This window comes from Macaca thibetana, chromosome 1 (assembly GCF_024542745.1).
Source record: "Macaca thibetana thibetana isolate TM-01 chromosome 1, ASM2454274v1, whole genome shotgun sequence".
NCBI classification, from domain to species: domain Eukaryota; kingdom Metazoa; phylum Chordata; class Mammalia; order Primates; family Cercopithecidae; genus Macaca; species Macaca thibetana.
The window spans coordinates 162,160,030-162,172,312 of NC_065578.1; the positions used below are offsets into that span (position 1 = coordinate 162,160,030).

Consider the following 12,283-nt stretch of genomic DNA (forward strand, 5'->3'; position numbering starts at 1 on the left):
CTGGGTGTGCAGGAGCCAGGTGAGAGAGGTGAGCTTCCTGGCCCACAGTGGAATGCTCCACTGAGACCAGACAAGGCCTAGGGACACCCACACCCACGGCCCCTTCTTGGCACAGCCTGTTGAAGGCTCCATGAGGTCACAGCAGCCTGCAGCCCTTATGGCCTGTGAAAAGGAGACCGCCACCTCACTGTGTTCAGGTGGATATTCCCACCTCGCCCCTGGCTCTGCACTCAACTCCAAACCCGAGGCCACCCTGCACTGCCTGCTCCAGGAAGGAAGAGAGCTAGCTGAAGTGAGACAGTCATTAGATACAAAGGCGTGGGAAGTTATGCAGTCTGGCTGAATGTGACTAGGGGAGACACTTCTTCCCAGCTGGAGGGAGGTTATCTACAGAGCAGGTGGTAGCGGTTACGGGAAAAATGCAAACATGTCATGCATATGCACCTCGGATGCATTGAGATTCTTCACTCGATAGCAACACATCCACAAGGTGTGAAATCTAAGCCTGCTTTTGTGACTCAGTTAGAGTGGGTGGCAGTTGAATTCAGCCAGTTGGGTTCAACTGTGGGGTTACCTCAGAGAGTGCAGTCAGTTAACCTCTTTGAGGCCTCCGTGACATCTGACCCTGCCTTGCTTTGGTCAGAACAGTGCATCCCTCTAGTAACTTGAATCATAGATCGACTTTGCCCTCTTCTCTAAAGTTTAGCTCCTGCTTGTAACAGCCCATGAGGGCTGCAGCACAGAGGAGAAACAGGCCCAGCTCACACTGAGCTACATGGTGAACATGAAGATCGGACCTCCCTACCTTTGGGCAACAGCCCCATTTTGCTCATCTGTCCACACCCTGCTCCCACCTGGCTGCCAGCCTCCTGCGGGGCCAGGCAGGAGCAGATAGGTGACAGGAGCCTCTTCTGTCCTCTAGGTGTGCAACAGGTGAGGCCTGGCAGGAGATCCTACTGGCCTGCAGCTATGGGAAGCTGTGTGACCCAGAGTCGGACTACGCCCCAGGGGAGGAGTACACATGTGGCACCAACTTTGCATACTACTACTTCATCAGCTTCTACATGCTCTGCGCCTTCCTGGTGAGACACTGCGGGCCTGGGGGATGGGGAGAGGGCTTTGATGCACTGAGGCATGGGGGAGCCTATTTGCCCCTTCCCGGCCAACTTCCACCTCTCCTGGGATTCATCTCGGGGACACAGGAAGCTCTAGTTAGGTTGTCCCTGGTTCCGGTCATCCTGAGTGTGGCTTTGTTTCCTGGGTGCTTTTTCACACTCTAGAGAGGTTGCCAAAAGTTCTTACCTTTTTTCTTGTTTGGGTTAGCACTCATCAAAAGGAATTTAGCAAGGCCAGAGGGCACTGTCTGTGCAAGAGCACAGAGACATGACGGAGCATTGCTGTGTGTGCCATGTGGGTGGTTCAGAAGGGCTAGAACCAAGAGCACAGATAGTGAGAAGTTGTAGGCCAGTGGACACCTCCCAGCTCTGCGACCCTAACCCTGGACCACCTGCCTTTCTGTGTTGGGACTCCTTGGTTCTTCTCTTGCAGGTCATCAACCTCTTTGTGGCTGTCATCATGGACAATTTTGACTACCTCACCCGGGACTGGTCCATCCTGGGCCCTCATCACCTGGATGAGTTCAAGGCCATCTGGGCAGAGTATGACCCGGAGGCTAAGTGAGTCCAGTCTGTAGGCTCTGTGCTGGGCCCTCCTTCCTAGACCCTTCCTAGTGTCTCACAGGGAGTCACTCACCAGTTTATTCAGTATGAGTGGGCTTCTCCTTCCCCCTTCATTTATCCGAGGTCTCAGACCAGAGAATCAGAGTCTCTCCAGGTTGGAAGGAATCCTACAGCTTCCCAGGATGGAAACACCCTTGACTTTATTGAGAAATGGTCATCCAGCTCCTGCCTGAACACTCCTAGGAGTAGGAAGCTCTATACCTCACCAGACACTCTAGACCCCAAATCAAAGTGTGGTCCTCGGACCAGCAGAATTGGAGCTTGATTAAAATGCAGAGTCCCAGGCCCCTCCCAGACTGACTGAGTCAGACTCTTGCATTGCTCTGAACGTGAGCCTCGGGACATTCGTATGCACTTTAAAGCTTGGAGAGCGCGGCTCTCTTACTTTACTTCCCAATAGGAAATATGCATCTCCCAATGGTCTGTCTCAGATGAGGAAACTGAGGTTCAGAGAGGTTAAGTAAATTGCCCCAGGCCATGCAGCTAGTAAGAGATGGTGCCAAGATTCAACGCAGGTCTGTCTGGTGCCATAGCAACCATGCTTTAAAGTGCCTCCATCAGCAGGAGCCAAACCTACTTGCCTCTACCAGTCACCCACAAGTCCTCACTCAGCCCTCTGGAGAAAGGCGGGGAATGTTTCATCTCTTTTTCACAGGCCCCCCGCCCCATCAAAGAAAAGAGGAAGCCAGTAGGACCTTCCAAAATGATTTTTCTCAGGCAACACTCACAAGCTGCTCTTGCCATGCTTGTCTTTTGATCTGACCTCCCTGGTTGTTCTGTTTTCTGACCTCCCTGGTTGTTCTGTTTTATGTCTATTCTGGGAGTCACGGTGCCAGTGAAAATGTGGTTTCCAGCTCTGGACCAGTCTCTGGAAGTGGGCTTCCACCTCCCTTGATCTATACCCTCTCCTTCTATTAATACAGCCCAAGAGGCCCTATTAACTTGACCAAAACCTAAGAAAGGTCCTGATGGGGAAAATGAGGGCTGGATTCCAGACCTGGAGATCCGATATCCGAGGGAACGCCCCAAAAGAGAGAGCTTATTTTGGGTACCCATTTTGTAGACAACAGTTAATCCTAACATTGTCTCTTCTTTTAAAAGGGAACTGGGCTCCCACTTCCTAAACACAGTTGGAAAATAAGGAAATGCTCCCCTGTTTCCTGGCTGTCTTTCCCTTTGCCCATCCTCTGAGCAGAAAGGTTCCGGCAGCGGAGGAGGGTACCAGGTACATAAGTCTGTGTGTCCTCCTGCAGGGGGAGGATCAAACACCTGGACGTGGTGACCCTGCTGAGAAGGATTCAGCCCCCTCTGGGCTTTGGGAAGTTCTGCCCACATCGCGTAGCTTGTAAGGTAACCAGAGCTGCCAGGGATGGGTGGCCCCAGGGAGGGGAAGAGTCACCGAGACACAGGGAAGCTGGTGAGGACCTGATGGAATGAAGCATTTTAGAGCCAGAATCTCCTGGGTCCCCAGGTTCCTCCTGGAGGACCTAAAGTCTCAACAATGTCACCCAACTCATCATTCTGTCCCCTCACAAAGGATGTCCTGGTCAGCCGACACCCCCAGCCCTCATGTCCCATCCCCTCCCAGCCCACAGACTGGGTGAGGATGACTTGCCAAGCTTGTCCCAGCTCAGCAGCAAGCCACTGCCTCTCCCTGCACAGCGGCTGGTGGGCATGAACATGCCCCTGAACAGTGACGGCACAGTCACCTTCAATGCCACACTCTTCGCCCTGGTCCGCACGGCACTCAAGATCAAGACGGAAGGTGAGAGAGCCTTCCAATGTGAGCCCCCTCCTTTCTCCCAGAGGCTGTTCCTGGCACAGATTCTGCCAGATTCTCAGAGCTCAAGATTGCTCTCAACTGTGGGAAGAAGCAGAGGGAAGACCCTAGGCCATGGGCACAAAGTCCTCATGCCCCTCAGGGCTCAGAGGGAGTCTGAGGGTTCTCTGCAGGGCAAAGATCATCAAGTGTCTGTTCCCACACTCCTCAGCTGTGTCTGGGGACCAGAGAAGGGCCAGTGCTTGCACAGGGGTCAGGAGTGCCCTGTAGTTTGGCTCTGAGCAGGAGCAGAGGAGGTTCTCAGGCAGCACTGGGCAGGCTGACGGGAGTCCACATTCGACTCCACTAAACCTGCAGGTCCTCACCTACTGGGAAGACAGGCATGGTGGGAGCAGGGGAAGGAATCAGGGTGGGGTCTTAGTATTGTCTCTGAGCCCTTGCTCAGGGCTCTCACTGTATCAAGCTCAAGTCTCCAGTTGTATCAGGTCCATCGGCACACGGGGACCACTGCAGGGTTCTGAGACAACCTCAGGGTAAGCTTCATTAGGAGGGCAAGATGAGGAAGGCCAGGAGTCAGGAAGGAGCAGGTTAGAGCTGCAGCGAGTCTGCCTGGGGGTATTTGGGACAGACCACATTTCCTTGGGAATTGAAAGATTTTGGAAAAAGAGCAGGAGATGACAGCCTGTAAAACCAACCACTCTGGGCACTGGAAGCCAAGGCCTGTGGGGAGAAAGTACATGACCCAAGAGGTGGGCTGCCTCAGGGGGACAGTGATGCCCTCCCATCATTGCGAGAACCCGCAAGGCAGCTGCCCCAAAACTCAGCCAATGTTTCGTAGTAAATGACTGGCTGGCTGAGAGGTTCAGAAAGAACTGGGTGGCCTTGTCAAGTGCAGTTGGTGTGATCTGGATAATTTTTGGCCTCTTTGCCTTTCTCCTGCTCCAGGTAACTTTGAGCAGGCCAATGAGGAGCTGAGGGCCATCATCAAGAAGATCTGGAAGAGAACCAGCATGAAGCTCTTGGACCAGGTCATCCCTCCAATAGGAGGTAGGTGCTGCTTTGGGGAACCAGAGTCCAGGAACAGCCAAGGAATGGGGTTGGGGAGCTTCTCCAAGGAGCCCCATGGGAATCTGAGAATGGACTAAACCCTCTATAAATGCCTTAGGTAGAGCCCACGGGCATCTAACCTCAGGATGGAAAGTGCCCAGTGAGCAAGTCAGCAAGACAAGGGATTGCTCGCATGCCCGGGCCTGGCTACAGCTGGCTCCCACTCTGAACCAGTGTCAGGTTCCCACCAGCCTTCAGGGCATCTCTTGTTGGCTCCTCTGCAGATGATGAGGTGACAGTGGGGAAGTTCTACGCCACATTCCTCATCCAGGAGCACTTCCGGAAGTTCATGAAGCGCCAGGAGGAGTATTATGGCTATCGGCCCAAGAAGGACATTGTACAGATCCAGGTAAGCCCAATCCAGGTACGTTCCAAGGGGCTCCCTGACTGAGCCAGGTCTCCAGACTCTAGTTATCCTTCCATGTCCTTGAGGGGCCAATGATGGAGACATAGAAGGACAAAGGAAGCCCAGAAGAGTGAAAAAATGTCAAGACAGTTCTGGATAGTCCACGATTGAAGATGTTTCAACCTCAAAAAAAGAACCAGGGGCACTTCATCTCTGGATGATAAGACCAAATAAAATAGGATTTGTTCGAAGAAGAAACAAGTTAGACACGAACAGTGGTCTCTAGGTCAGGTGCGGTGTCTCACGCCTATAATCCCAGCACTTTGGGAGGCCGAGGCAGGTGGATCACTTGAGGACGGGAGTTCAAGAACAGCCTGACCAACATGGCGAAACCCCATCTCTACCAAAAACACAAAAATTAGTTGGGTGTAGTGGCATGTGCCTGTAAGCCCAGCTACTCAGGAGGCTGAAGCATGAGAATCGCTTGACCCTGGAAGCGGAGGTTGCAGTGAGCTGAGACTGAGACACTGAACCCCAGCCTGGGCGACAGAGTGAGACTGTGTCTCAAAAGAAAAAAAAAAGAACAGTGGTCTCTAAAGAAAGGCGATCCACGAAGAGCTCTTAAAATGTCCCACTGGGTATGGGTCCAGGTGCGGCGGCTCACACCTGTAATCCCAGCACTTTGGGAGGCTGAGAAGGGTGGATCACTTGAGGTCAGGGGTTCAAGACCAGCCTGGGCAAGATGGTAGAACCCCATCGTTACTAAAATTACAAAAATTAGCTGGGCATGGTGGCATACACTTCTAATCCCAGCTATTTGGGAGGCTGAGGTGGGAGGATCACTGGAACCCGGGAGGCAGAGGTTACAGTGAGGCGAGATTGCACTACTGCGCTCCAGCAAGGGTGACAGAGTAAGACTCCATCTCAAAAGATAAATAAATTAAAAAAAAATGTCCCATTGGATGTGAAAAGAAAATGTTAGAACTTTTATGTTTTATCTTTTCTGGTTTTATTTCTATTTTTGTGTTCATTGTAATGCATATAATTTATAAATCCCCCAAATACACATGCATTTGAGCTGTGCTCAAAAATTTATTTCAATGGCTATTTTTATTTTGAAATAATATCATACTTTAAAAAAGTTGCAAGTATAACACAAAACCTTTTTTTTCTGAACCATCTGAGAGTAACTCCAAAATGATGTTCCATCATCCAAACACTTTAATGCATATTTCAAGGCATTATGTGTATTCAAGGCAAAATGTGTATTACAAGGGCGTTATCCTGCATAATTCTTCTATGTAACCACAACATAACTACCAAAATCAGGAAATTAACACTGATGCTTTCTTTTTGTCTTGTTTGTTTGTTTGTTTGTTTGTTTGTTTGTTTTTGAGATAGAGTCTCGCTCTGTCGCCCAGGCTGGAGTGCAGTGGCAAGATCTTGGCTCACTGCAACCTCCGCCTCCTGGATTCAAGCCATTCTCATGCCTCAGCTTCCTGAATAGCTAGGATTACAGGCACACACCACCACGCCAGGCTACTTTTTGTATATTTAGTAGAGACGGGGTTTTGCTATGTTGGCCAGGCTGGTCTCGAACTCCTGACTTCAAGTAATCTGCCTGCCTCGGCTTCTCAAAGTGCTGGGATTATAGGTGTGAGTCACCATGCCAGGCTGATACATTACTACATTCTAATCCTCAGACCTCATTCAAATTTCACTTGTGGTCCCAATAAATGTCCTTTATAGCAAAAGGATCCAATCCAGAATCACAGTGCATTGAGTTGCCATATCTCTTTAATCTCTTCCATCTGGAAGAGTTCCTCAGTCTTTCCTTGACATGACCTTGACACTTTTGAAGACTGCAAGTCAGTATGTCCCTCAAATGGGGTTTGTCTGATTACTAGGATATGCACCTTGGATAAGAATGCCACAGAAATGATGCTATGTTTTCATTACAAGCTATTAGGTGACACCAGTCTTGACTTGTCCCATTACTGGTGATATTAACTTTGACCAACTATATATATATATATATATATGACATATGCAATCAATAGAGATCACTAATCTAGAAGACTGTACTGAGTAAGAACACTTCTCAAACTGGAAGCCTGGGAAGGGCATGAAATTTTCACCCATGGGGTCAAGAGATGACTCATTGGGAACAATTAAGGTGTGGGCTATCCCAGAGGCCAGAGCAGAACCTGGTGGCCTCTCAGGTACCTGAGACATTCAATAACCCAAGAGGGAGAGTGGGGCCTAGGCTGGGGCTTCAGGAGAGCCCTGGGTACAGTGATAAGAAACAAGTAAGCCACAGAAAGTGGTTCTAGCCAGGTATGGTGGCTCATGCCTGTAATCCTAGCACTTTGAGAGGCCAAGTGGGCAGATCACAAGGTCAGGAGTTCGAGACCAGCCTGGCCAACATGGTGAAACCCCATCTGTACTAAAAATACAAGCATTAGCAGGGCATGGTGGCACATGCCTGTAATCCCAGCTACTCAGGAGGCTGAGGCAGGAGAATCACTTGAACCTGGGAGGCGGAGGTTGCAGTGAGCTCAGATTGTGCCACTGCACTCCAGCCTGGGCAACAGAGTGAGACTCTGTCTCAAAATAAATAAATAAATAAATAATAAACAATAAGAGGTTCTGGTCTCCTCTCCTGGGCTGGAGAGATAACTGAGTCCCTTCGCCATCCCCAGGCAGGACTGCGGACCATTGAGGAAGAGGCAGCCCCCGAGATCCGTCGCACGGTCTCAGGAGACCTGGCTGCTGAGGAGGAGCTGGAGAGAGCCATGGTGGAGGCTGCAATGGAGGAGGGAATATTCCGGGTGAGGGAGAGCCAGGAGCACCCCTAGTGGTCTAGACACCATAAGTGGCAGTGTCTCACAGAGAGGAGGGCCAGGAGCCCAGCCACATGACAGGGGGACATGAGAGCTGAAGATATCCCTCTCCGTCTCTCCACCTCACCACCCACCTCTCCTGGAAGTCAGAATCAATGACCTGACCTACTAGAGGTGTCAAATGCAACACACCCTTTCCCGCCTTTCCCTACCAAATCTCACCCCTTCCCTTTCCTCCCCACAAACCCTAGGCAACGACCTATCTCCCAGAGGCCCTCCAGGATCAAATGCCCCGCCTGCCTCCACTGAGGCCAGTCCATCCTCAGTGCTGTCTGATGTTTCTTATAACACTTTAGAGCTGGAAGGTCTTTAATGACACCTAATTAGGTCTTTTTGGGTTATTCATGAGGAAATGGTGGCCCACAGAGATCATGTGAGATGTCCAATATCACCTAGTAAATCCGTTTCAGAGAGGGGACTAGAACCCAATGCTGCAGACTCCCAATTCAGCCCTCTCTCCCCTACACCACACTTCTCTTCTGTGTGCCTGTGTCCCCTATATACCTCCTTAGGTGTGTGCTGCCTACCCCATCAAACAAAGAACTTTCTAAGGGGAGGAATTCTCCTCTTTTGATCTCACCACTCAGTCCATCCTCCTTTGGCCTTATAAGATTTGTCTCCCAATACTATCGCTTGTTCCCAACACCACTGTCCCAGAGTGACAGCCCCCCATGCCCTCCTTGTCCTCATCCCCTAGTCACTGCTTGTCTCCTTGCCCCTAGAGGACTGGAGGCCTGTTTGGCCAGGTGGACAACTTCCTGGAAAGGACCAACTCCCTGCCCCCGGTCATGGCCAGTCAGAGACCCCTCCAGTTTACTGAGATAGAGATGGAAGAGCTGGAGTCACCGGTCTTCTTGGAGGACTTCCATCAAGATCCACGCACCAACCCCCTGGCTCGTGCCAATACCAACAATGCCAATGCCAATGTTGCCTATGGCAACAGCAACCATAGCAACAGCCATGCGTTTTCCAGGTAGTGGCGGCCACTGCCATCCCTGGGTGTAGAGGTACTGGGAGGACAATGTCAGCAGGTTCCAGGCTGGATTGGAAGAGGGTACCCCGAAGTTGTAGGGTGTCTTTTGCTTGCCTTTGTGCCCCAATCCATCCTGAACCTTAATGTAAGGGCCGACCTGGAGGGCACGGGCTTCTTTGGCCAGCAGGGGGAAGCCTCACGTCATGTCAGTATTGGCCCCGATGCTGAGAGGTTCTTTTATTCTGTTGGCTTCAGCAAGTCTAGGAGCTGAGATGTATTGAACACATGATAGGTTAGGAGAGGACCTTTGGTGGTAGCACATACCACAAAAGACCGTGGACAATAAGGTTCCATCACTGGATTTAGGTTCCAAGGAGATCCTGCCATGCTGGGTGGTTCCCGTCTCACCAACCTTAGGCTGCAGACTAAATATAATCTGTGATTGGGTGATATGTTATGTGATATGATTGGGACCAAATAATCACAGAGGCCGGGTGTGGTGGCTCATGCCTGTAGTCCCAGCACTTTGGGAGGCCGAGGTAGATGGATCATTTGAGGTCAGGAGCTGAAGACCAGCCTGACCAACATGTTGAAATCCCATCTCTACTAAAAACACACAAAAAATTAGATGTGGTGGTGCATGCCTGAAATCTCAGCTACTCGGGAGGCTGAAGCAGAAGAATCTCTTGAACTCAAGAGGTGGAGATTGCAGTGAGCCGATTGTGCCACTGCACTCCAGTCTGGGTGACAGAACAAGATTCTGCCTCAAAAAAACAAAACAAAACAAAGCAAAACAAACAAACAAACTAAAACACCAAATAATTACAGAGATTTAGTGTCCTGAGAGTGCAGATGGGGTATGGATCACCATGGGCTAGAAAGACCTAGAATGGTTCTCAGCCTTGGCTATACATTAAATAATCCAGGGAGCTTCTGCAAATCCCAAGGCCTGGGCCTCACCACAGATGCTGGGTATGGGACACAGCCACCACTCACCTTTGAGCTCCTCAGGTGATCCTGTGTGTGGCCGAGATGGAGAAGCAGGGTTCCAAAGGCTGGGAAGCTGCAGCTGGGCCTTGGAAGATGAACAGAATGTAGAAAGGGTAGAGGGAGCAACTGAGCAAAGGAGTGGAGTCAGGAATGCACTGGGCTCCTTCCTCCTAGAGAGTCAGGGCCGGCTGGGGCACATTGGTGGGAGGGTCAGCCCTGGAGTCATGGCTACTATACTAGGTTGGCCTTGTACAGGCTCTAAGGGAAAAGGATGTTTGGGGCCACAGAGAGGCAGGGATGGCAAGAGAGCTAGCAGCCTTCTCTGGTTTACCCAGCCTTGCTTCCATTTCAGTGTCCACTATGAAAGGGAGTTCCCAGAAGAGACAGAGACATCTGCTATCAGAGGAGGAGCCCTTGGCCAACCCTGCAGGGCCCTGGGTCAGTGCATTCTGTGCATCTAAGAAGCTTGAGTCTTCTTCCAGAGGAGTCCGGGAAGCCCCACTCTTTTCTTAGAGTCTGGGAACTTGGCTGGGAGGGCTGGCTTGGGAGCCTGTTACAATGGCAATCATCTGGGCCCTGGAATGGGAAAACCATCAGGGCCAGCTTCTTGTCCAAGTGGGGAAGCAGGGCACCATCTAGGTGGCTGAATGAGGTGGAAGGGGGAAAGCCTGTGCATGCTAAAGGGCCCTCTGCTGGCCTCTCAGGAAACTCACCCAGCCGCCTACACCATCCCCAGCGCAGGAGTCCCCACATTGCCCCAGGTCCCTGGAAGGGCAGCCCCTGGACACACTGATGTCTTGACTCTGGGGCCCTTCAGCAAATGATATTGAAGTCTCCTAGTATGATCTAGACTGCTGTGTGACAGTAGGAGCCCCAGGGAGGCTGGGGGCTAGTGGCAATAAGGATACTGCTGTGTTTCCCAACACACATTCACATTAATGTGCACACACCCAGAGACCACAGAGAACCAGCTTGGCCAGAGGCTCTGGCCCTTATCCCCTCTCCCAAACCTTCAAGAAGAGCTACCAGGCCAGTAAAGTTGGGGCAGCCCTGCCTGGCCTGGAGTTGGCTGGGCCTCATCATGTGTCTACCCTCTAAGACATCTTCTGCAGCCGTGAGAATCTCAGAGCGCTCACAGAGTGTGGCTAGCCGGCCAAGCGAGCCTCTGTTGACTCGTGGCTCCTGGCAGGAGTCAGCAGCCCCTCTTATCCTTGCCCCTTCTTGCCCACAGGACCCCACAGCAAACCTTGTGTGGAGAAGCTAAAGGGACTGATGACCCAGAGGGCAATGCCCAGAGGCCAGGCACCTCCTGCCCCCTGCCAGGTAACAGGGGCAGGGGCCTGGGAGCAAACTCCATACAGAGACCCTGCCTGGCCTGATACTTGGAGTGGGACCGTGGCGGGGGAAGGCTGGGCAGCAATGTGTCCAGTAGTACAGAAGGGAGGGGATCCCTTCATCCTCCCCTTTCCGTGGATCTTGGTTGAGCTGCCCTCAGATGATCTGGAATTTTGCTCATTGGTGGGCTCCAGCACCCCCGTGGGGGTCTTTGCTTTTGTGCATTTGGAACAGTGCCCCAGGGTGGAGTCCCCCATGCCTGAGGACAGAAGGAGCTCCACACCAGGGTCTCTGCACGAGGAGACACCCCACAGCAGGAGCACCGGGGAGAATACTTCCAGGTGCTCAGCGCCAGCTACAACCCTGCTGATCCAAGAGGTGAGCCGGGGGCTGGGTCACAGCAGTGGCTGCATTGAGCGGTGGCCCTGTGATGACCTGGCATGGAGAGAGGGTAGGGCCAACAGGCAGGTCCCCAAAGGTGGCTCCCCAGGAAGACCCCACCCAGCCTCCTCTCCTCCCTGCAGGCTCTGGTTCGAGGGGGCCTGGGCACCTTGGCAGCTGATGCAAACTTCATCATGGCAACAGGCCAGGCCCTGGCAGATGCCTGCCAAATGGAACCAGAGGAAGTGGAGGTCATGGCAACAGAGCTACTGAAAGGACGAGAGGCCCCAGAGGGCATGGCTAGCTCCCTGGGATGCCTGAACCTCGGTTCCTCCCTGGGCAGCCTTGACCAGCACCAGGGCTCCCAGGAGACCCTTATTCCTCCCAGGCTGTGATGCCCACACAGCATCAGCATGGGCTTAGAGCTGGCATGACCAATGGGGGTGGGGAGGTTACTGGGGTGGAGAAGGGCTAGCCCACCACAGCAGCCTCCCTCCCTCGCAGCAGCTAGATGCATGGCCTGAGGCGGGGTGGTCAGGAACCACCTCAAAAAGTGGGGAGGAAGTAGCTGGACAGGCCCTGCCCCTCAACCAGCAAGAGGCATGATTGGATGGAGCTTCTGATGTCATTCAAAAAGGCCTAGTTGGTGTCTGTGTCTGTCTGGCCTAGGGTCACTCCCACCTGCAGGACATTAAAATCTCCAGGCCTGTGACACTGGCAACTGGCCTC

At 52.2% G+C, this 12,283-nt stretch overlaps 1 protein-coding gene across 1 annotated transcript in view; it reads left to right on the forward strand.

The window, feature by feature from the left end:
• Positions 1-12,275, forward strand: part of CACNA1S (calcium voltage-gated channel subunit alpha1 S) — a 74,728-nt gene extending 62,453 nt beyond the window's left edge. Inside the window, exons 33-44 of the mRNA XM_050765178.1 lie at positions 923-1,082; positions 1,549-1,676; positions 2,993-3,089; positions 3,402-3,504; positions 4,465-4,566; positions 4,851-4,975; positions 7,675-7,803; positions 8,598-8,848; positions 10,191-10,276; positions 11,070-11,161; positions 11,408-11,551; positions 11,698-12,275. Coding sequence (XP_050621135.1) covers positions 923-1,082; positions 1,549-1,676; positions 2,993-3,089; positions 3,402-3,504; positions 4,465-4,566; positions 4,851-4,975; positions 7,675-7,803; positions 8,598-8,848; positions 10,191-10,276; positions 11,070-11,161; positions 11,408-11,551; positions 11,698-11,949 — 1,669 coding nt within the window. The 3' untranslated portion in view covers positions 11,950-12,275. The remainder of the gene's footprint in view (positions 1-922; positions 1,083-1,548; positions 1,677-2,992; positions 3,090-3,401; positions 3,505-4,464; positions 4,567-4,850; positions 4,976-7,674; positions 7,804-8,597; positions 8,849-10,190; positions 10,277-11,069; positions 11,162-11,407; positions 11,552-11,697) is intronic.
• Positions 12,276-12,283: the final 8 nt, after the last annotated feature.